Source organism: Bubalus bubalis, chromosome 12, assembly GCF_019923935.1.
Source record: "Bubalus bubalis isolate 160015118507 breed Murrah chromosome 12, NDDB_SH_1, whole genome shotgun sequence".
Classification (NCBI taxonomy): domain Eukaryota; kingdom Metazoa; phylum Chordata; class Mammalia; order Artiodactyla; family Bovidae; genus Bubalus; species Bubalus bubalis.
Window position 1 is genome coordinate 14047184 of NC_059168.1, and position 21242 is coordinate 14068425.

At 46.1% G+C, this 21242-nt stretch overlaps 1 protein-coding gene across 1 annotated transcript in view; it reads right to left on the reverse strand.

Moving 5' to 3' along the window:
• XDH (xanthine dehydrogenase) overlaps nucleotides 1–17354 on the reverse strand; it is a gene marked incomplete at its 3' end in the record, with an annotated part of 60723 nt that extends 43369 nt beyond the window's left edge. Inside the window, 6 exon segments of the mRNA NM_001290869.1 lie at nucleotides 3344–3405; nucleotides 4345–4471; nucleotides 7511–7619; nucleotides 9216–9312; nucleotides 12157–12214; nucleotides 17271–17354. Of these exon segments, the coding sequence (NP_001277798.1) occupies nucleotides 3344–3405; nucleotides 4345–4471; nucleotides 7511–7619; nucleotides 9216–9312; nucleotides 12157–12214; nucleotides 17271–17312 (495 nt within the window). The 5' untranslated portion in view covers nucleotides 17313–17354.
• Between the last annotated feature and the right edge of the window lie 3888 nt (nucleotides 17355–21242).

A 21242-nucleotide genomic window follows, 5' to 3' on the forward strand; every position in this document is an offset into this window, starting at 1 on the left:
CCTGAGGAAGCCTCCCCGAGAGAAATTCCCATTGGTTCTCACAGCACTCATGCCTCTACTTCTAAACCATCAAGTCCTGGGCACCTCCCAGGCTGGAATCTTTGTGGGGCTCCTGCCAAAGATGTCTAGGACCAGAGCTGGGTCAGGGATGTGCCTGACAGCCTCTCACTCCTTATCAGGCACTTCTTGCCAGAAAGTTCACACTCTTTATTCCTCACCATGGACCTGTTCGGGAGGGTATGTACAGGTCTCAACACCTATGGACAGAGGACTTGTTCAAGACCTCTCAAGGTGCCAGTGACGGAGCACAGACTAGAGCCCAGATTGCTACGTCCCCAAACCAATGCACTGAAGGTGGGAAAGGGAGTGTTTACCTGACTGATCTGCCCTAAGGAGGCAGAAGTCTCAGCTCAGGGCCCCAGAAGACACTATAGAATCTTGGAGTTCTACAAGAGTGGGGAAAACTCCCAGGCTCAGTCCTAGACACATTTCCAGAGCAGCCAGCTCCTAGGGGAGTAGTCGGGAGAAATCTTTCTCTACATGAATCATGGAAGACAGCGTTCATGCCACCAATTACTAAACGATGAGCCGCAGCTCATCAGTGTCCCTGAGGAAGTTCTCAGAGAGCCAAGGAGGCTGAAGGTCCTTTGGAAACCTGCAAGAATTCTCAGACTTGCCTCAACCACCCTGCTTGCAGACCCCTCCTGTAGTCACTACTTTACCACTGGATCTCAGAGCTGTCTATTTTCTACCTCCCCACTACTCTTGAGAGTCCCTTGGACTGCAAAGAGACCAAACCAGTCAATCCTAAAGGAAATCAAACCTGAACATTGATTAGAAGGACTGAGGCTGAAGCTCCAATAGTTTGGACACTTGACATGAGGCGCCAACTCACTGGAAAAGACCTGATGCTGGGAAAGATTGAGGGCAAGAGGAGAAGGGAGTGACAGAGGATGAGATGGTTGGATGGCATCAGTGACTCAATGGACATGAGTTTGAGCAAATTCTAGGAGATAGAGTGAAGGACAGGGAAGCCTGGTATGCTGCAGTCCATGGGGTCACAAAGAATCGAACATGACTTCATGACTAAACAACAACACTTTGCCTTTCCCCTCTGTGTTTGGACAAAAAGAAGAGGGCCTCTTCTCATCTCTCTTTTTGGATAAGGAGTAATGTAGGGGAATACTAGGCCCTGCATGCAGTAAGACAACAGCCTCTCTCACCTGATCCTTGTGGGGGAGGACGTATTTCACAAAAGTATGTTTCACAAATAATTAAAGTACCAGCACATTCTTACTTAGATATTTTTTCTTAATAATTCACTGATGTTTTTTATGACATAAACTGTTGTGATGTACGATTATGTGTCACTGCCCTCAAGGTCTGCTGAGGCTGGATAAGATTAGGGTTTTTCCCCAGAGAGATTTCCTCTTTCTGGGTGTGTGCATGCTCAGTCTCTCAGTCATATCTGACTCTTTGCAACCCTATGGACCGTAACCCATCAGATTCCTCTATCCATGGACTTTTCCAGACAAGAATACTGGAATACGTTGCCATTTCTTCCTCCAGGGGATCTTCCCAACCCAGAGATCAAACCTGCATCTCTTGCATCTCCTGCATTGGCAGGCAGATTCTTTACCACTGCGCCACCTGAGAAGTCCAGGCTAAAATGATTAGGCTCAAGTTTATTTTTATGATTCCTCATTTCCTTCTTTGTTATCATTTCTTGCTGTGAACAGGCTGCCTTCCTATAGCATACCTTCCTCACTCTTTTCCAGTGTGGCCATGTAAACTAGATACCTGAGTTTGTCAGAACTGTGTGTAAAACAAGAGTTAAAAGGCTCTGAAGAGGGCCTTGGGGGCTCCAGTGAGTAACATGCATGAGCTTCTGAGCACACTCTGTGTGCCAGTCACTTGAGCTACTTAAAGCACCCAGCTGTACTTGACTCTGCTCTACACTGCCAGGCAGCAGGATTGAGGGAGGTATGGCTATAAAGGGGGCTTAGGAGCCATTTCAACAATGATAAAACTCTGACTCTCAGAAGGAGGATACTTTCCAGCTACACCCAAAAGTCCTTCTCTTTTGAGAAACTAGGAGGGCTGGTCAGATTATCTTTCTTTGAGAAGCCTCCTATGAAATAAATACATGGACAAGATTAACAATCCATGGTTCTCAGGGAAGCCTAAGCAGCACATGAAGATTAAATGTTGGGTAACGGGAAAAAATGTACCAGCATCATAATTTATGTTGCCGTTTACTGAAAATGTAGGATCTGCCAGGCACTGTTCTAAGAGCTTTACAAGGAGTTCTTTCTACAAGCACTTTAAGGTAGGTATTATTATAATCTCCATTTTGGAAACGAGGAAATTTGCCCAATATCATGTATCAATTAAGTGATGGAATGGGATTTGAACCCAGGTCTGCAGACTGAATCTAAGCTTTCAATCACTTTCATTTAAATTCATACTTCCTGGTTCCTCAATATCAAGAGCATTCACCAGGGTGTGCTGTTTCCCATCCTTAGAGGTCCTACCTCCACCCTTTTGGACTATTTGGACACAATACTCCTTTTTTTGCACTGTACCAACTCTAAGGTCAGTGAAAGACACAGGAGTCTGTGACTCTCCCCTCAACCCAAAATCAAATTGAGATGAGACAGTTTGATAGGAGTTAGGATCAACTTGACCCATTGGGGAAATCAGGTGAAATCTGGGGAGATTAAGCAAAGAAAGAGGAAGCCAGCTCTCGGTCCTCCTTGCCATATGGCAGGTGTGTGTGCTGCATTTATGTAATCGGTGCCTGTTCATCCCAGCTGTGGTTTCTCACTCAGAGTTATATGAATACTGCAGGGCTTCACACACTATCTAGAGATCTAATTAGCAGTTTCATAAATCCGGCAGAGTGCCAGTTGCAGAAAGCAGCCTGGATGGCAAGGGAGGAGGGACTCGAGTGCTGAGTCAGGCTGGGTTGTTACTAAATGTCACATTCAGCACCTGCACCATGGCCGAGCATGCCAGACATCAAGGCAGGATACCAAGCCCGAACGCCCTGTAGGAAGTTTACTCTTAGGTGGCGTGTCTGTTTCAGAAGCAGCTCTCCAGGCCTTTCCTGGAAGGAAAGTCTCTGGTCTATTGACGAGAACCACCACTTCCCCCTACACCCCAAAAAAGAATGGCAGAGCCCAGCGTCCTTGCCAGGTACCTACAGCAGAAGTTCCTGCCAGTTGGCTAACTCATCTTTTTTCTCTGTAACCCAGATGCCCTTGGCATCGCTCCCAACTGTGATTCCTGAGTGTTGCTGCTTCAGGAACTGGGCCACTGCTGTCCCAGAGCCCCCACTCACCTTGGCAAAGGTCCGGAAGCCCTGGAGGATGGGTCTGTAGCCTGTACAGCGGCATAAGTTTCCTGTGGGCGGAGGAAAAACCTGCAATGTCAGCACTGGCCCCAGGGCAGCTAAGGGGTTTGTGGCTTTGCTCCCAGCTCAGTTAAATGCTCTCTTTACATATTCTATTTTCTTTGGAATGATCCTCCTCTTACTTGTACCCCTGACTTCCAAACATCTACCACTTCTTCCAGGAATCCTTTTTAGAATGCTTAGACTGAATTGAGTACCCCCCCTAAGTCCTCCCATGGTGACTCCTAGTCAAAGCTTTATCAGTGAGCTTATCAAACTATAAACTCTCTTCCCCTTCTGAACATGGACTCCTTGAGGAGAGGGGCTATCTTCCATTCCTGTGTCCTTGTACCCTGTCTAGTGCCTGACATATGACCAGACTTCATATAACTGACTGGAATAAATGATGCACTGAAAGAAATTGAATGGATGGGAAGCCTTCTCTATTCAATTCAGAGGAAGACATAGCAGGTCCAGCCACCTGGGCCCATTCACAGAAGGCAAAGTGGGGAGCCAGTCCCTGCTCAAGACTAAGAATCAGGGCTGCCTTCCTCATACATGGCCTTTGCCCCATGGAACCCTGCTCTGGGGAAGCTGCCAGGGCAGATGCCATGTCATTGGGTTCTGTGAAATTTCCCAGATGATCTCCTCCCACGCCAGCCACTCAAGGTCACCCTTCGCAGCACAGAGTAGGGTCAGGAAGACAGTGCAGGAAGATGGACACTAAGGCATAAGAACTCAGAAGGTCTTCAAACCAACCAAGTGCTCTTCAAATTAAGAAAGGGCCAATTTCCCAGTAAATCTTAGCTACCGTGATGGGATAGCCTGAGCCTTTCCCTCAAAAGTTCCTGGAAATCCTAGTTCATTCCTGGCTTCACTCTGCCCCTGCCCTCCCCTCCTCAGAAACCCACTTGCCCCTTTGCCTCCTGGGCCCTGCACAAGGCCCATACCTTGGAAAGCATTCTCGATTTCTTCAACAGTGGGCTCAGGCTGATTCCGAAGCAGTGTGTACATGCTCATGACGATGCCGGGGGTGCAGAACCCACACTGAGAGCCATGACTTTTGGCGATTCTCTCCTAAAAGGGGCAGATGACATAGACACCTGTGTTGGCAGAACCCCTGCCAGGCTCCCTACTTGACTCAACTGAAGACAGCTTGCGTTGACAGTCTGCACTGCCCAAAGTCAAAGCCTAGTGTCCTCACTTAGCAGCTGTGACCTCAGCTGGGTTACCAAGCCTCCCTAAACCTTGTCCGTTTGTTTGGCACTACCCTAGCACTTATCTCCAGAGCTGTGCTGAGAATTCAGTGAGATCATTCATGTAAAACGCTTAGCCATCATACCTAGCACAGAGTAGGGAGTCAACCAGTGGCAGTTATAAATAGAACACCCCCCTCAAAGAACAGCGGCAATTAGAACCACTCTCTTCACTAAAGACAGAGGAGGAAGATTTACGATATTTACGTACGTGTGTAAGATCGCACGTGGGGAATGCAAGAACTGTGTCAGGTTCTTTCAACTACACTACCCCACAATCCAAAATCAACCAGATGAATGCATTTTATTCCAAATTAGAACGCCTCTGTGTTCTTAAGTGAAGGCAATTCTTGAAGTCCAATGGATGGAGATTTAAGAATTGGGGAGTGTGTGCTATAGAATTCACTGAAAGCATTGAATGTCACAGAGTTTTCAGACCTGCCAGATCTTTATTACAACGGAATTCTCCTCATCTACATTAGTTTTTAATCTCTTGGGAATCTCTCTTGAAATGTACGTCAAGTAAAATTGCTAGAATGTTAGCACAGATAGTCATTCATTTGAGAAGTATTTACTGAGAATCTATTATGTGCCAGGCATAGTATAGGCCCTGGGGATGGAGCATGTAGAAGAGAGATGAAGTCCCTGGTCTCATGAAGCTCACATCCTTGTGGGGGGAATACTGACAAAAACAAAGAAGAAAATTCGAGGTGAGGGTTGGTGCTATATAGAGAATTAGTTCAAGATGACATGACTCAGAGCGACTAGTGGCTATTTGGAGTGGTCAGAAGGGCCATTCTGATAAAGCGACCTTTAAGGTGAACTTGATTTGGAACAAGGAAGTAAGTTACCCAGGCAGAAGGAACAGTGAGTAAAAAGGCTCTGAGCACAGACAGTGTGAAAATCTGCTGAAAGGCCGGGACAGGTGGAACCCTGGGATGAGAGATGTCAGCTGGGGGAAGAGGAAGCAGCCAGAGCTGCAGCTCTTCACAGCCAGGATTAGGGATCCTGACTGTGATTCTGGGTGTGATGACAGGAAGCCTTTCGGAGAATTTCAGCAGGGCTTGATATGATTGAATTTGTGTTTTTAAAGAATCACTCTAGCTGTTGCGTAGAGAATGGCTGTGGGGGCGTGAGAAGACACAGGGGATCGTGACACTGACGTGGCCTAGGCGGGAGGGGATGTGACTTGGATGAAACAGTAGTAGGGGAGACAGAGAAGCAAATGAAGAATCATTGTAAAGTCTGGAGGCAGAGTAGCTATTACTTCTGGATGGACTGGGTGTGGGTAATGCAAATATCACAGGGGACTCCTAGATTTTTGTCGTGAGCAATTGGGTGGATGCTTTGCCATTGACTCAGACGGAGGAAGACCAGAGGAGAACGAAGTTGGGAGGAAATAGAGTTTTTGTTAAGTCTGAGATCAGACATCCATCTAGTGATTCAAGTAGGCAGCTGGAAATCGGAGTCTGATTTCTGAGGAGAGGTTGGACCTGAAGATATGGAGATGGCCTTAAACTCATGTCGGGAGAGTATGAAGGTGGAGAAGGGACTGGGCCCAGGCCAGAACCCAGGGCACTGCAGTGGTTAGGGACTGAGCTGAGGAGGGGCTGCACATGGTTCCACCACGGAGAGAGGGGGAAAATGTGGTGTCATAGAATCCCAGAGGAAAATGCAAACGGACAAGGGAAAGTGGAATCTAAGCTTATCTGGAGCCAAAAGAAGTGCATCGGGAATAAGGCTCTGTACCATTGGAAAGGGAGGGCTTTCCCCTGATTCTAGGGATGTGATCCCTGTGTTTAAATAGTTCCTTCTTTCTTTCGTCTATTTGTTTCAAAGTAAATTACAAGCTCTCATTAACCCTCTCACCCCTGCTGCAAGTTGGACAAGTTTAGTAACCTACCACTTTCCTGCCTAGGAAGTGAAGCCACACAGGTGACGTAATACCACCTCACCCCACTCTGATGTAATACCACCTCACCCCACTATGACTGGTCCAAGATGCTCCATCTCGGGGTATAATTAGCTTGCTCAACTGGCAGCCCTGGCTCCAGGATTCATGTCAGGGATGCAAGGAAGACAAGATCCGAATGATATGGTACAGGGAATATTAAGAAAAGGGTCTAGCTCAGACACCTTCTGTGATTACACCCTCCCAAAGACCTCAGTTTAACATGAGCACTGGGAACAGCAGTCTTTCCTTCCACTGTGCTCTGCTCCCATGTGGACCCTCTTCCACCTAGTCTATGAACATCCTTTCTCACTCCACAGAACCCTGACTACTGCCCACTCTTGCCCAAAGAGTTCCCAATCTCAACCCATCATCAGGTGCCCTATACCATCAGGGAGAAAGCCTTGGTCAGACACCCATGTGTCTCTGACTCAGCCCTTGCTAACCGCCATTTTAATGAGCCTGTGTCTGGGTGATCTGTGGGTGGGAGGTGAGAGGTGCAATGGAATTCCTGTGGGAGGGAGCAGGGAGTAGGTGGGCTTTTGATCAAAGGCACACAGCATTTGGAATCTTCAATCCGAGAAGGCAGGGGGCTTCCTAAGCACACTTGGGCACAGAGAGGAAGGTCCTCTGCCCCTCCTCCCCCCAGCTCTGGTACAGCTAGACCTCCAGCCACCGGATCTAGTTGATCTCTTGATTCCCACAGGGCCATACAATGTCACCAGCCACTCAAACACAGGAGGGAGCTTCAGGCTCGGGTGTCTCCTCTTGCCACCTCACAGCTAGCCCCTGACCTCCACAAGGAATTGTGGGGGGGTGGCTGGCCAGAATGCCTCCTTGGCTCAGGATGCAATCCTCATCCCAGCAATCCAGAGCAGGTCTGCAGCCTTGGGAAGAGCCTCTGGTTACCTGCACAGGATGTAGCCTCGTCTTGGTGCTTCCAATTCCTTCCACAGTCGTCACAGCCACGTGGTGCAAGGTGCAGATGGGAGCCAGGCAGGCATTGGCAGAAAAGTGGCTGGAACCCCAGATTAAGGTCATCCCATTGACCATTTACGCCATCAGAGCAGACCCGACTGCAGGGTCTGGGAGATTTGTGATGCTTGTGTCACTTCTCCTCACTCTACATTATGTTCTCTTTTCCTCAGGTATCCTCATCTCTCCACCCAGGCCAGGGCCCGAGCCCCTCCAGTGTCCTGTGGGGTCATGCTAGTGCACCCTAGGCCTCTGGGCTGGAGCATGGAAGCCAGGGGCACTTTCAGCTGCCTCTTACTCAGGTAGATCCTGGAGGCTGAGTTAAGAGGAAGCCTCTGGGAGGTCCCTTTTTCTCTATGTGCTTAGTTGCTCAGTCATGTGATCCCATGGACTGTAGCCCGCCAGGCTACTCTGTCCACAGGGATTCTCCAGGCAAGAATACTGGAGTGGGCTGCCATGCCCTCTTCTAGGGAATCGTCCCAACCCAGGGATCGAACCCAAGTCTCCTGCATTGCAGGCAGATTCTTTACAGTCTGAGCCACCAGGGAAGCCTAAGAATATTAGAGTGGGTAGCCTATCCCTTTTCCAGGGGATCTTCCCAATCCAGGAATCAAACTGTGTTGCAGGAAGATCCTTTACCAGCTGAGCTACTAGGGAGGTCCTTAGCCACTTCAGTTTCAGAACCTCCTGTCACTTTTGATTCTCTGCTTTCACTCACCTCCATTTCTCTCATTCAAAGAGGGAGGCAAAAATCCCCAGATGAACAGCCCTTAGAGCTTCCCCACCTCCATCCTTTTACTCATCTCTCACTCACTCATGCAACCAACATCAGTTACTGAAGACCAACCTTATACCAGGCACCCTGCTGAAGGCTGAGGAAATTAAGGTGAATCAGACAAAACCTCTGTCCTTTAATAGCTTGCTTTCAACTCAGGAAAGCAGAAACCAGTGTGAAGATGCAGTTTAAATATCTTATGGTAAAGGGTTGCAGGAGGGCTGTGCACGTGGCACCAAAGAACCAGCACAAAGGGCTCCTAACCCAGTCTTAGGAGGTCAAGGAAGCCTTCCTGGAGGAGGTGGTATTTTGCCCAGTCCTAAGGTGTTAATAAGAGTTAGTCAGGTAGAGAAGTCCTTGAAAAAAGGACATTCAAGATGGGAAACAGCTTGTGCAGACACCAAGAAATGAGTGGACATGGAGCATTGGTAGTTCATATCTGTTTCTGCATGAGCGGAGTGCTGGACCCATGGAAAGAAAGAAAACTGGAGAGGAAAGGTGGGGCAAATTGAAAGACCTCACATGTTGAGCAAAAAAATTGGACTTAGATTGGGGGCAATGGAGGCCTATTGAAGGATTTCATGGGATGTGAAATGAGTCTGAATTTTAGAAAGCTCATTTTATCAGCAGTGGAGAATCTTGTTCATATTTAAAATCCAGGAAGATGCTCCCTAAGACATCATTCTATTATATCCCTGGTCATGATCAAAGCCTATTCAGGAACACAGGGATTTACCCACATGTGTGCATACACACACATACAGACACACACATGCACACAGATACACACAGACACACCATCATTCAAAAGCTGACCCCTGCATCCTAGTCCCCAAAGGCAACCAGCCAGCAAGCAAAGGATACATGATCTTGTCTTGGAGACGATCATACTTGGAGAGCATCACTGTACAAGCCCCACAGCCCCCTTCTCCACAGCCCAGCTTGGTTCCTCTCAGCCCCACTGGAAAGAAAAGGGTTAAGGAATATGAACTCAAATAAAAAAGTCTTTGTTGGGCTGCTGGGAAATGCCTGGGCTGAGCTGCAAGTGAACAGCCATCCATCCACACACAGGCTCAGGGCCCTCAGCCCTGAGGCCCAAACAACCTCCCACTCAGAGAGGCTGCCCTGCAACCTGGGGAGGCAGGGATGGGGCCAGCTCCACTTGCAGAGGAGGAAAGGCCCTGGCCCATGTGTCATTCCCCTGGGACTGGAGCACCACTGCTCTCTATACCTGGAGATCTTCTTGGGATCACAGTCTTCTAGGTGTGGCCTTAACAGGCCCCCAAACTGATCGGCTCACTGGGCAGGTGAATCAGGTGCCTCAAAGATGGAGCATATGGGGCAACCCTCATCACCCCAGCTGGGCATGTAGTGAAGCCACTCAGGCCAGTATAGGACTTGCTGAGTTTGGCTTCCCTCATTCCCTCGCCAAACCTCTTGGACTGATGAAGTCTGGGGACAAAAATTAGAGCTGCATTAAGGGCTTCTGAATATCCATCCCATAAGATATGTGAAAGGAAATTAAAATGAGGATATTTTTGGGGTCAAAAGCCAATATTGGAGACATCGCTTATGTCCTGGGAGAAATTAAGACTCTGGTACTTTTTGAAGTTTGAAAAGTGCCTAACTAATAGGCTGCTTTGGAGAACAGCAATTATGGTGGTCTCTTTCCCGTGGGACACGTAAGCTCCACTGCTGCTTCTCCCTCAAGCCCCCAGGCCTCCAAGCCTTTCAGCTTCCTGCTGAAGATGGGGAGAGCTGGGTATCTTATCTCCTGGCTATTTCCCTAATTTTAAGATAAAGTTAATAACTAACAATGATAGAGCATCTTCTACTTGGAAAGCATTCATACCCATGTTTAATGTTCACAATAATTCGGTTAGTGGGTAGGGCAGGAACTGCTGTAAGAAAGAGTGAAATGAAAGAAAGAAAGAAAGAAAGGAGGGAGGGAGGGAAGGAAGGAAAGAAGGAGGAAAGACTGAGACCCAAGACGTAATGTGAGCCCTGCAAGGTAACAGTCAGTTACTTTGAGTGTTAGGGCCCAAACACAGTCCTCTGATTCTGGATTTGGGGCCTCCTCCTTCACCATGCTGCTGCCTCTTTTAAGGTACAGCTGAAGAGGGCTCTCTAGATCTAGAGTTTTTCCTTTCACTAGCCTGGACCTATGAGATTAGCAGTTGAGATCATTCTAGGGGCTCATGAGGATGAAAGGAAGCAGCCCAAAGTAGTCTAGAGGTCTTCTGCTAGCCTGGGGATCTTTCTGGAAGCCAAGGTAGAAGTCAAGGTTAGAGTCTTCTCTCTTGCCTGGAACTCTGACAAATAAACTCTTAACACAGGCAGCAACAAGCCACAAGGACTTCATATTTACATGAAGTTTTCTTTCAGGGTTGGATTTTATTTGAGATTCAGCATTTAAACCAACTAACGCTATGATCAGGAACTTCTGAGCCTGCTGGGTCTTTACAACCTTATTAGAAAACTAAAATTGATGCCAAGAATCTAAGAATGAGCCTCTCTTCCCAGGCTGCCTAGGTAGATGGGCTGGAAATGGAATTTCATGCAGTTCCCTCATCCTGCTGAGTGACTCTGCCTCTACAAAAATACCATCAGGTCCATGTGCTGTGAACCTCCAGACCTGCCCGCTCCAGGTCAAAAATCCAGGACAAAGTACACTAGAGCCAGCCACTCTCTGATAGGAGGTGAAAGAACAAGAGGGAAGGCCATGGAGTCCAGGTTCGCTCCTGTGGGTGTTGAGACACCTTTTTGCTGTTCCAAAATACATCACTGGAAAGAGCCACAAGACACCCCCACCTCTGGGAGCTGTAAGGGTTTGTTGACAGAGGTCAGGATGGGCATCACTCTACAGCAGACCCCTAGAAAGTTTCCAGTGGTGGGTGGGAGGTTCAGACCTTGGCGCTGGGCTTCAGTCCAGCTCTCCCAGCATGTGTCCAGAAAACGTGAGGTGGGGGAGGCAGGTGCCTGAACACTCCCAGCCTCACTTCCTCCTCTGTCAAAGGGATCACTGTGGAGTCAGTGAGACAGCCTACACAAATCTCCTGCTCTCTGCCTGTACATGGACAGCGCCCATGAGATGTTATCTCCTATTGTCTTTACTGTTGGTTTTGTTCCAAGGTCTCAGAATCCTTTCCTACTATGAAAGAACAAAAGGGATGCGGGATCTTACAGAAGCCCTCCCCACACTGGGGGCGGAGCAACACCCCACCCGCCAGGAGTCCCCCACCCCATGCTTCCCGGCACCTGCCATTCCCACAGTGGATGGTGCCTCTTCACGATTCCCACCTCAGGCATCCCTTTCCCCCAGAATACCCCCTCCTCTGAGTTTCCCTTTCCCTTCGCAGAGCTTGAAAGCCTTCCTGGGAAGCGCATTCCTGCATTAACAAAGGTCCGCTGAGCCAGGCCCCCACCCCACACCCATTCTTCCTGTTGGGGAGGAGAAAGGCCATGAAGCTGGTCAGGGCTAAGGACGGCCTTTTGGAACTGTTTGTTTTATAGGCCCAGGATTAAATCTCAGTGTTACTGGAGTCTTAAATGCAAGAGACCTTGAAGAATATCAAGGACAACATTCTTACTTGGCAGCTGAGAATTTCAGACCCACAGAGTTCAAATGACTTCCTGGGTGAAGTGACAGAGTTGTGGCTAAAATGCAGAGATCCAGAGCCCTAATCCAGCACTCTTTTCTCTGTACTCCATGGCCTCCAGACCAGTTACTAGCAAATGGCCTAGGGCCCAGAGAATGAGTTCCCAGTGGCCCCTCTCCCTCATCCTCACTCCAAAGTCAGGATACACTTTCTTCTCAGGTAGGCCAAAAGGGTTGTTTCTGGATCTGCATTTTTCTCCACCACCTATAAAAACAAACACAAAAGAAAACTATATCAAACACATACTTAGCCATTGTCTCACCCAAGAATTTGCAGAGGTAATGGAGGTGTGTTAAACATATTATGAACATGAAGGTACTTTTCTTGATCATTCCATAAGATGAACATATTATCTGCAAGCCAAATTGTGTGCAAACTGACACCCTGCAATTCTAAAATTCTGTATTCATGTTCTGCTCTGGACCCACGACAGACATGTAGGTGTGGCACCTGCCATGCTGGGCTGATCAAGGCAAAGTCCCCTTTAAGATAAGCATGTCATTTCATTTCCAACTGCTGGATAACATCTGTGTACCCCAGGGACAGACCTCTGGCTTTGCCTCCTGGAGAGTAGACTCTTAGGCAGTAGATGGCCAGACTCGGTCGGCCTGTGATCATAACAGAGTATATCTGAGTTGGGTTATCAAAATCAACAGCACTAACACGGGTTAGAAATGGAGGAAAAGTCTCAAACCAAAGGCCCATGAACAGAATGTTCAATAAGATAGAAAGCTTGTCTTACAAAGTGCAGTGCCAGGTCCTGATGGAAATCATCCAAGGAAATGTGTAAAAACCTGTTTCACTTATCCTCTTGCATCATCAAGCACAATAGGGTTTCAATGATTGGGGTGATTAAAGGGAGAGCACCTGTCATAAGGGGCTTCCCAGGTGGCACTAGTGGTAAAGAACCTGCCTGTCAATGCAGGAGACATAAGAGATGAGGGTTCAATCCCTGGGTCAGGAAGATCCCCTGGAGGAGGGCATGGCAACCCACTCCAGTATTCTTGCCTGGAGAATCCCGTGGACAGAGGAGTCTGGCTTGCTACAGCTCATAGGTTCACAAAGAATCAGACACAACTGAAGCGACTTAGCATACATACACCCACAGAGAGATGTGTGATAAGAGTTTCTTTAGAGAAATCTGTACTAGGGGTCCCACATGTTCCTGAATTATAAGGAAAAGGTATCTGAAATTAAACGACGCTTGCTCCTTGGAAGAAAAGCTATGATAAACCTAGACAGAGTATTACAAAGCAGAGACATCACTTTGCCGACAAAGGTCCGTATAGTCAAAGCTATGGTTTTTCCAGTGGTCATGTATAAATGTGAGAGTGGGACCATAAAGGAGGCTGAGTGCCAAAGAATTGATGCTTTTGAACTGTGGTGTTGGAGAAGACTCTTGAGAGTCCCTTGGACTGCAAGGAGATCAAACCAGTCAAGTCTAAAGGAAACCAACCCTGAATAGTCATTGGCAGGACTGATGCTGAAGCTGAAGCCCCAATACTTTGGCCACCTGATACAAAGTGCCAACTCATTGGAAAAGACCCTGATGCTGGGCAAGGTTGAGGGCATGAGGAGAAGGGGGCAACAGAAGATGAGACAGTGGTTGGATGGCATCATCAACTCAATGGACATGAACTTGAGCAAACTCTGGGACATGGTGGTGAACAGAGGAGCCTGGCATGCTGCAGTCCATAAGGTCACAAAGAGTCAGACATGAGTTAGTGACTGAACAATAACAACAACAAAGACAGACTTGAGAACTAAGTGCAAGGCATGATCCTGGGTCCTGAGGTTGTGGAGAGAAAGCTATAAATTACATTTTTAGGAAAATTGGAGTCATGCTGCATAAAGTCTACAGATTAGATAATAATGATATAGTAACACTAGATTTCTGATTTTTATAAATAGATTGTGGTTATGTAAGAATACCCTTATTCTTAGTTTAAGGGAGAAAGAAGTATGGTATCTGAAATTTATCCTTAATGGTTCATTAAGAAAATTTTATACTTTATATGTTCAACCCAATTAATTACATATTTAAATATATAAAATTATGTACTTATAGATCTATATATCTATGTACCTATATATCATTTTGTTGGCATTCATTTAGCAAGATTTCTTTGTATTCTTCTTGCAACTTCCTTCTAAGTTTAACTTTTTTTTTTAAGTTTAACTTTTAAAGTTCAAAGTTTGAAAAATAAAATTCTTTAGTAGAGGATTTCTCAGGGTTTTGATATCCATTGATTCATCCTTTCCGCATTAATTGGGCACCTACTATGTGCCAACAAAATGGTCTAAGAATATCTAAGAAGAGCATCTTGTGGGGATTCTGGTCTTTGAAATACATTTTGGAATATGGTAATTTACCTGATCACAATCTACTCTGCCAACCCGTTCATTAGCTCCCAAATGGTACATGCCCGGTCTTGGAGATTGTGTTCCTCTCATGCATGTGTGTCCCATAGGCTCAGGCCTGGGAGGAGCTCATAAATGTTGATAACAAGGGGAGTAGGTGGGTAGGTGACTGAGTGTTGACTTATCACTGACTGCTGCTTCTCGTGGGCGTCACTCCTGGACACTTTCAACTGTACCCTCCATGCAGAATTTTCTAGACTTCTCCAGGGGTCAACATCTTCACTAACCAGAGAGGGACTGTTTGAATAACAAGAATACAGCACTCCACGCCCCCGCCCAGCCCAACCGCCCCACAGCTAGGAACAGAGATGCAGACACAGAGAATGGACTGCAGAGAGGCAGACATAGAGAATGGACTGCAGAGAGGCAGACATAGAGAATGGACGTGTGGACACAGCAGAGGAAGCAGAGGGCGGGACAAATTGAGACAGCAACACTGACATGTCTGCACTACCATGTGTGGGGTAGATAGCTGGTGGGAAGCAGATGTATAGCACAGGGAGCTCAGCTCAGCGCTCTGTAACGACCTAGAAGGGTGGGAAGGTGGTTGGGAGAGAGGCTCAAAAATGAGGGGATATATGCATACTTATAGCTGATTCACGTTGTCATACAGCAGAAACCAACACAACATTGTAAAGCAATTATCCTCCTATTAAAAATACATTAAAAAAAAAAAGGATTCCAGCCAAAAGCATGGTCACTACAGTGATACCAAAATACTGGGCAACACTTTCCCTTTGACTCTGACTTCAAATCAGAGGAAGTGGAAGCCATAGTCACCAAGGCCTGTCACCACGACAGAAGGCTCTGGAGATATTTGATCATTTGTATCTTACACCCTCTCCAGGATCACAGAGAGTGAAGACAAGAGTCCTAGACAGTGGTCTGAAACAGGAAGAGGAGGAAGTGCATATTTAAGAGTGAGTCAGCAAGTTCCATCAGCTTCTTTGGTAACCTTCTTGCACAGTGTCTGGTAAAGAAAGATCTAGACCATCTTGAGAATAGAATTGTGAAGAAACAGCTGCCTCTATCTGACTGGGAATGCCTTTCTTGGTCCAGGTTTACAGCACTGTTTTCACCTCATCTCTCCTCGCCTTGCCTCACCACCTTTCCAGTAGATTCTCAAAAGTCCATGTTTACAAAATTAAATGTGCCAATATTCATCACAGAAACTGCTGGAGGTAGTCTAAGTTTCAAGAGATGGTAGGGTTTGATGCCATAAGACCATCTAAAATTTTTTAAATTGCTTTCCTAAGGTGAAAATAAAATACACAGGGAAACAATTTTCAACAAACCAGACTGACCTTGAAATGCTGCTTTCTAGATTCGGTGCATCGCAGCAACCATCCCCAAAGCAAGAACCCTGCACTGTCACACATGAATTGATGGCTTCATGAATCATCAAACCTTTGAGTTAAGTCACGAATCCAGCTGCTCACCCACTACAAAACTCACTTAGAAAAATGCCACGGACGATGCCTCTGTGTAAGTAGTATGTGAAGAAGACCTATTCAGCAACTGTTTCTTAATCTCTCCAATGTACCTGCTGCGTGCGACAGCATTGTTGGAATCCTTGGCTGCAGAAATCTTACAACCACCAACGTGGAAGCTTTGCCTTACCTCTTGGTTTGCTGTCAGAGGCCAACCCTGAAAGCAAGTCAACAAGAAACACTCTGCACCCGAAAGAGCACGGGTGACCTCCTTCCCCAGGGCCACCCGCTGATACCACTGAAACTGAATCCGACCGCCTTGGAAGCCCCTTACATTGCAACAGCTCACAGCATTCCCCTGCTAATCACCCAAACACCTGCTGACAATTTCAGCACTAGTTGCATTTTAATTCTTGAAAACTTCCTCCAAAGTCGCCTAGTTTCTCAACTTAAAATTGCCAATATTGCGAAACAAAATTGCTCTGACTCCTGGGTGTGGTCCTCACCCATAAAATCCACATGGCCATTCACAATGTACAACCACAGCTACCTTTTAACTGTCCACTTCATTCCCAATCAGGGAGCTGAAGCGAGCACCTCAGCACCGGTGGAGGGAGGGCAAGTGGACGACAAGGGAGACAAAGTGATGTGTTTACAGCTCTCTCCAACTGCCTTAAAATTTGCAAAGATTCTTACCCTTCTGGTGCTGCAAGGACTGGTACCCATGTCCTAAGACCCTCCTCTGCCCCATTCCATCCCCACTTTTCCTAGGTCCCTATGCACACAGTGAAGTTGATCCAAGTGGGCAATTTTTATCAAAGAGGTTTGCAATATTTATACATATAACCAAGAGTGGGGGGACCCATGCCCTTTAGGAAACAAGAATTGTGACTTGCCACAAGATGTCAGTATATGTCCTCACGCAAGTTAGCTGTTACATTGATATGATGAAATTTCAGAATCAAAGCTGTGTATACGTTTTACCCTGAGATTAACAAGAAAACACATTCCTGTTCCTTTTCTCAGTAAAGAAAGCAACAAAAGCCTTAGGATACATTTGATTAAACACCAAAATAGAGGTGGGGTGGGTGACCTCCAATCTCACTGAGAACCCTGTCCACATTTCTCAGCTTGGTGCCAACATCTCTACAGGCTGGGAGCCTGGAGGAGGGAAGTGCTCACATATACCCCTCTTCTCTCTTCCCTCCCCATCGCTCCTCTGCCCTATGAAGATCTTGACTGGGTTCTAGACCCGAGAAAGTCTTCTCTCCCCAATGATACCGCAAATTCAGGAATAGCTTTGAAGGAAGAGAGAGAAGGCGAACAAGTGAGTGAGAACCCAAAATAGAGAGGACAAACATTCCTCCCAGGGATCAGGGGAACCAGAGGAAAAGTCAGCTTCTGCTTACCTTTTTGCCATTCACAAAGAAAACCAATTCATCTGCTGTCATTGTCAACAGGTTGGGGGTCCCCGAACTCCAGGTACCTCACGCAGGAGAGGCACTGCCAGTTATCACTGCCCAGCAACTTGACAAATACACCTCCCCCAAAAAGGAAATGAAGTCAGCCCAGGGGAGGGACCAAGCTCAGAGCTTTGGGGAATGGAATGTTCTTGGCACAAGCCACCAGTTTACATAATCAAGGAAAATCCAAACAGCCATACACAGCTCATCACACCCCCAACACTTGTGTCCAAGAGCACAGAGGAAGACACGGTGGATACAGCCTTGGTGCTAGACGACCGTGTGTCTTAGGCATCACCCACACGGAAACTGCTTCATCCCCCTACTTGAAGACAGAGAAGGGAGAGGGGCCATGGTTATAGTCACAGTCATGGCAATAGAGATGAGTCACATCCTCCAAGTCCACACTTGCCATCTGGCTATTTAGTTATAGAGACCCAGACTCAGCACGTAACAGCAGGACTCACTCTCCCAGAGCCTGGAGGTGTCTGGAGTCACCAGAGGCAGAGTCCAGTGCTTCAGATGCAAACTCTGGCATTTGACTCCAGCAGGTCTCTTCTCACTTTCAGAACTCATTGATTTTCATCTGTAAATGGGCAAATGAATGACATCAAGAGCAAAAGGCTGAGGGATAGATGATGTATTGGGGAAGTGCTTTGTAAATTGGCAAACAGCTGAACTTTTTTTTCTGTTGAAAATGCATTCTCAACAGCACAGTAAAAATAATCCTTAAAACAAACCATTTATGAGATTTCCCTTTTGTTTCTCTCCATGAAACACCATAGATTAAACTGTCAGAATAACTCATAAACATATTTTAAAATACTGCACCAAATGAGATGTGCCTATCTCATAGTATAGGCCAAATTAATACAGAGCTGAAAACCCTCCCCATCCAGTTTCCATCAACTCCTGGTATAAACACACATGCATATCACCTACCTGACGCCACCAATGGGCTCTAAAGTCCAGCCCCCCAATGCCCCTCCCAGCTCTCTGTCTCTGTCTCTGACACATGCACACACACTCCAGCATTCTCTCTGGTCTCCTACTCAGCTAGCCTCTCTGAGGTAGGTCACTTTCCCTATACCCCTTGAAGGATACAAGGAGGGAGAAAAGCAGACGTGCTTGTACAGAAATAACTTAGAGAAACCAAAGACTGGCAGGACAACTACCACGAGATCAACCAACACCCTCTCACAACAGCCTCCACTTAAGCAGGAGATGAAATTCCACTTGTTGGGTGGCTGATCCTCCCAGTTTGCCTCCAGATGTCTTGACTTTAGCACTAAAGCCTTGACGTATCTCAGTCCAGGGAAAACAAGGATGACTGGTCAACATAAAACAGTAGTTCTTACCCGGGAAGAGATGATGCCAATCCCAGGAGCCTTTTGGCAATGCCTGGGGATACGTCTTGGTGGCAGCAATCATCAGTAATCAATCTATAATAATAATTCCAACAATAACAATAGTAAAAGAGACTTTTATCTGAGCCAAACTGAGGCCTACAGTTCAGGAGGCATTCTCTCCGATAGTTTTGAAAAACCGTTCCAGAAAAGCATGGTTTGGGGAAGTTTTATATCTTGTCAGAAAAAAATAAAAACATCTACCATGACAAGAGTACATTTCTTCATAGTTTCAAAAAAGACAGGTCAGCACACACACAGGGAGTCAGGAAAGCCCTGGTGCCTGGGAAAGAAGGCTTATTACCCAAGAAGCACCAGAACTGGTGTCTTAGGAAAGGAGGCATTTATCTTTAAAATGGACAGTTTCACTCTGGTCAATGCAGACCCAGTTTTTCTTACTGTTAAAGCAGATGTACAACATATGTTTAATAGGTCACAAAACAGGCTGTCCTAGTTAGGATAAAGTTTAAGTTAATTCATGGATAAGCCAGAATGGCTTCCTCATGCCTCCATATGTGAATATTTCCACCATCATTTCCGTCTTCTGATCAAACAAAATCTTTGAACAGAAAGCAGTGATGACCAGAATCTTTGTCCCTTGATGCCAGAGTAGTTGCTCCCTACCCACAGGTCTCTCAGGGCTAGGACTTCCTCTCTTTTTATTTTTTATAGGAAAAGAGTTGCCGAATTATTCTCATTGAAAGTGAAAGTCTCTCAGTCATGTCTGCAACTCCATGGACTGTAGCCTTCCAGGCTCCTCTGTCCATGGAATTCTCCAGGCCAGAATACTGCAGTGGGTAGTCACTCCCTTCTCCAAGGGATCTTCCCAACCCAGGGATCAAACCCAGGTCTCCTGCATTGCAAGTGGATTCATTACCATCTGAGCCACCAGGGAAACCCAATCATTCTCATTATTGGGGAAGGTACTTGATTAATGGAACAAAGTAAACACAGAGGTATATGATGATGGGTAAACATTTCATAAGATATATTATCAATTATATCAAATTGTTGCTCCAACATTGTACATGTGCTTTTAGCAGTCAGCTTAGAGCAAAGAGCAGTACATCACGTGTACCTTGACAGCTAGGAAAAGAATAATAACGCATACTATGACGATGATAATCCTCTGTAAAGCAAGCTGAAACAAATTGCCTATTACTGATGGACTCTAACCAGATTATTTAAAGGATCTGTTTCCCATACATCTTTTAGCTTTTTTGCAATTTTTTTCCAAGAGAATAACTGACTTTTTCTCAGGTGTTGATATGAGTGCAACAAGAAATGTGAACAATGGCACAAACATCCCTTTGTTTAGCCAGCAAAAAATCTAAGGCAGCCCTGTTATCCAGTACTACTTGGACTAAGCGCTTGAGGGATGTCTGTTGTGCTCTAATGCTGTTTGCACTGTCCTCTGCCAAGTTTTGTCCTTTTGTCCTTTAACCAAAAGTGACTTATAGATTCCTAATCATCTCTCTGTGTACATATACTCCTGCACTAAGAATCAAGATTCCCCAAAGACTTTGCCACCAGGTATCTTGGTATTCTGCTAAAATGGATCTCTTGACTCCATAATGAAAAGAGAAAGAAGGTTCATCTATTGCCTTCTGCAGAGACGATGGGCTAGCATTATGTCAACATAATTATTTTATTTGCCATAAAGACATTTATGTGCCCATCTCTGAGAAGGTGGGTCAGTTCTAAAGCCACACGCAAAGATAAAACTCCAGGGAGCACAAACAATCTCACTGACAGCTTTGTTAACTGGAAGCTTTCTTAACACAGTATTAAAGCATGGATTTTTTTTTTTTTTTGCAGGTTTTCCAAAAGTTATCTGTATGACATTTAATATTTGAGAGTAGCTGGCATAATATACACACGTTATTCTCTTTAAGACGTTTGTTAATTAAGGCATACTTTATTTCAAGTATATTCCCAAATATGACATTTCCATCAAAGCCATAGTAATATAGCCAATGTTTCCAGTTGTGTCTTGCTATTAATATAATATCAACAACTTCAGATATGCAGATGATATAACTTTAATGGCAGAAAACAAAGAGGAGCTAAAGAGCCTCTTGATGAAGGTGAAAGAAGAGAGTGAAAAAAACTGGCTTAAAACTTAACATTCAAAAAACAAAGATCATGGCCTCCAGTCACATCACTTCATAGGAAATAGATGGGGAAAAAGTGTAAACAATGACAAATATTATTTTCTTGGGCTCCAAAATCACTGCAGATGGTGACTGCAGCCATGAAATTAAAAGATGCTTTCTCCTTGGAAAGAAAGCTATGACAAATCTGCTGCTACTGCTAAGTCACTTCAGTCATGTCCGACTCTGTGCGACCCCATAGACGGCACCCCACCAGGCTCCCCCGTCCCTGGGATTCTCCAGGCAAGAACACTGGAGTGTGTTGCCATTTCCTTCTCCAATGCATGAAAGTGAAGTCGCTCAGTCATGTCTGACTCTTAGCGACCCCATAGACTGCGGCCCACCAGGCTCCTCCATCC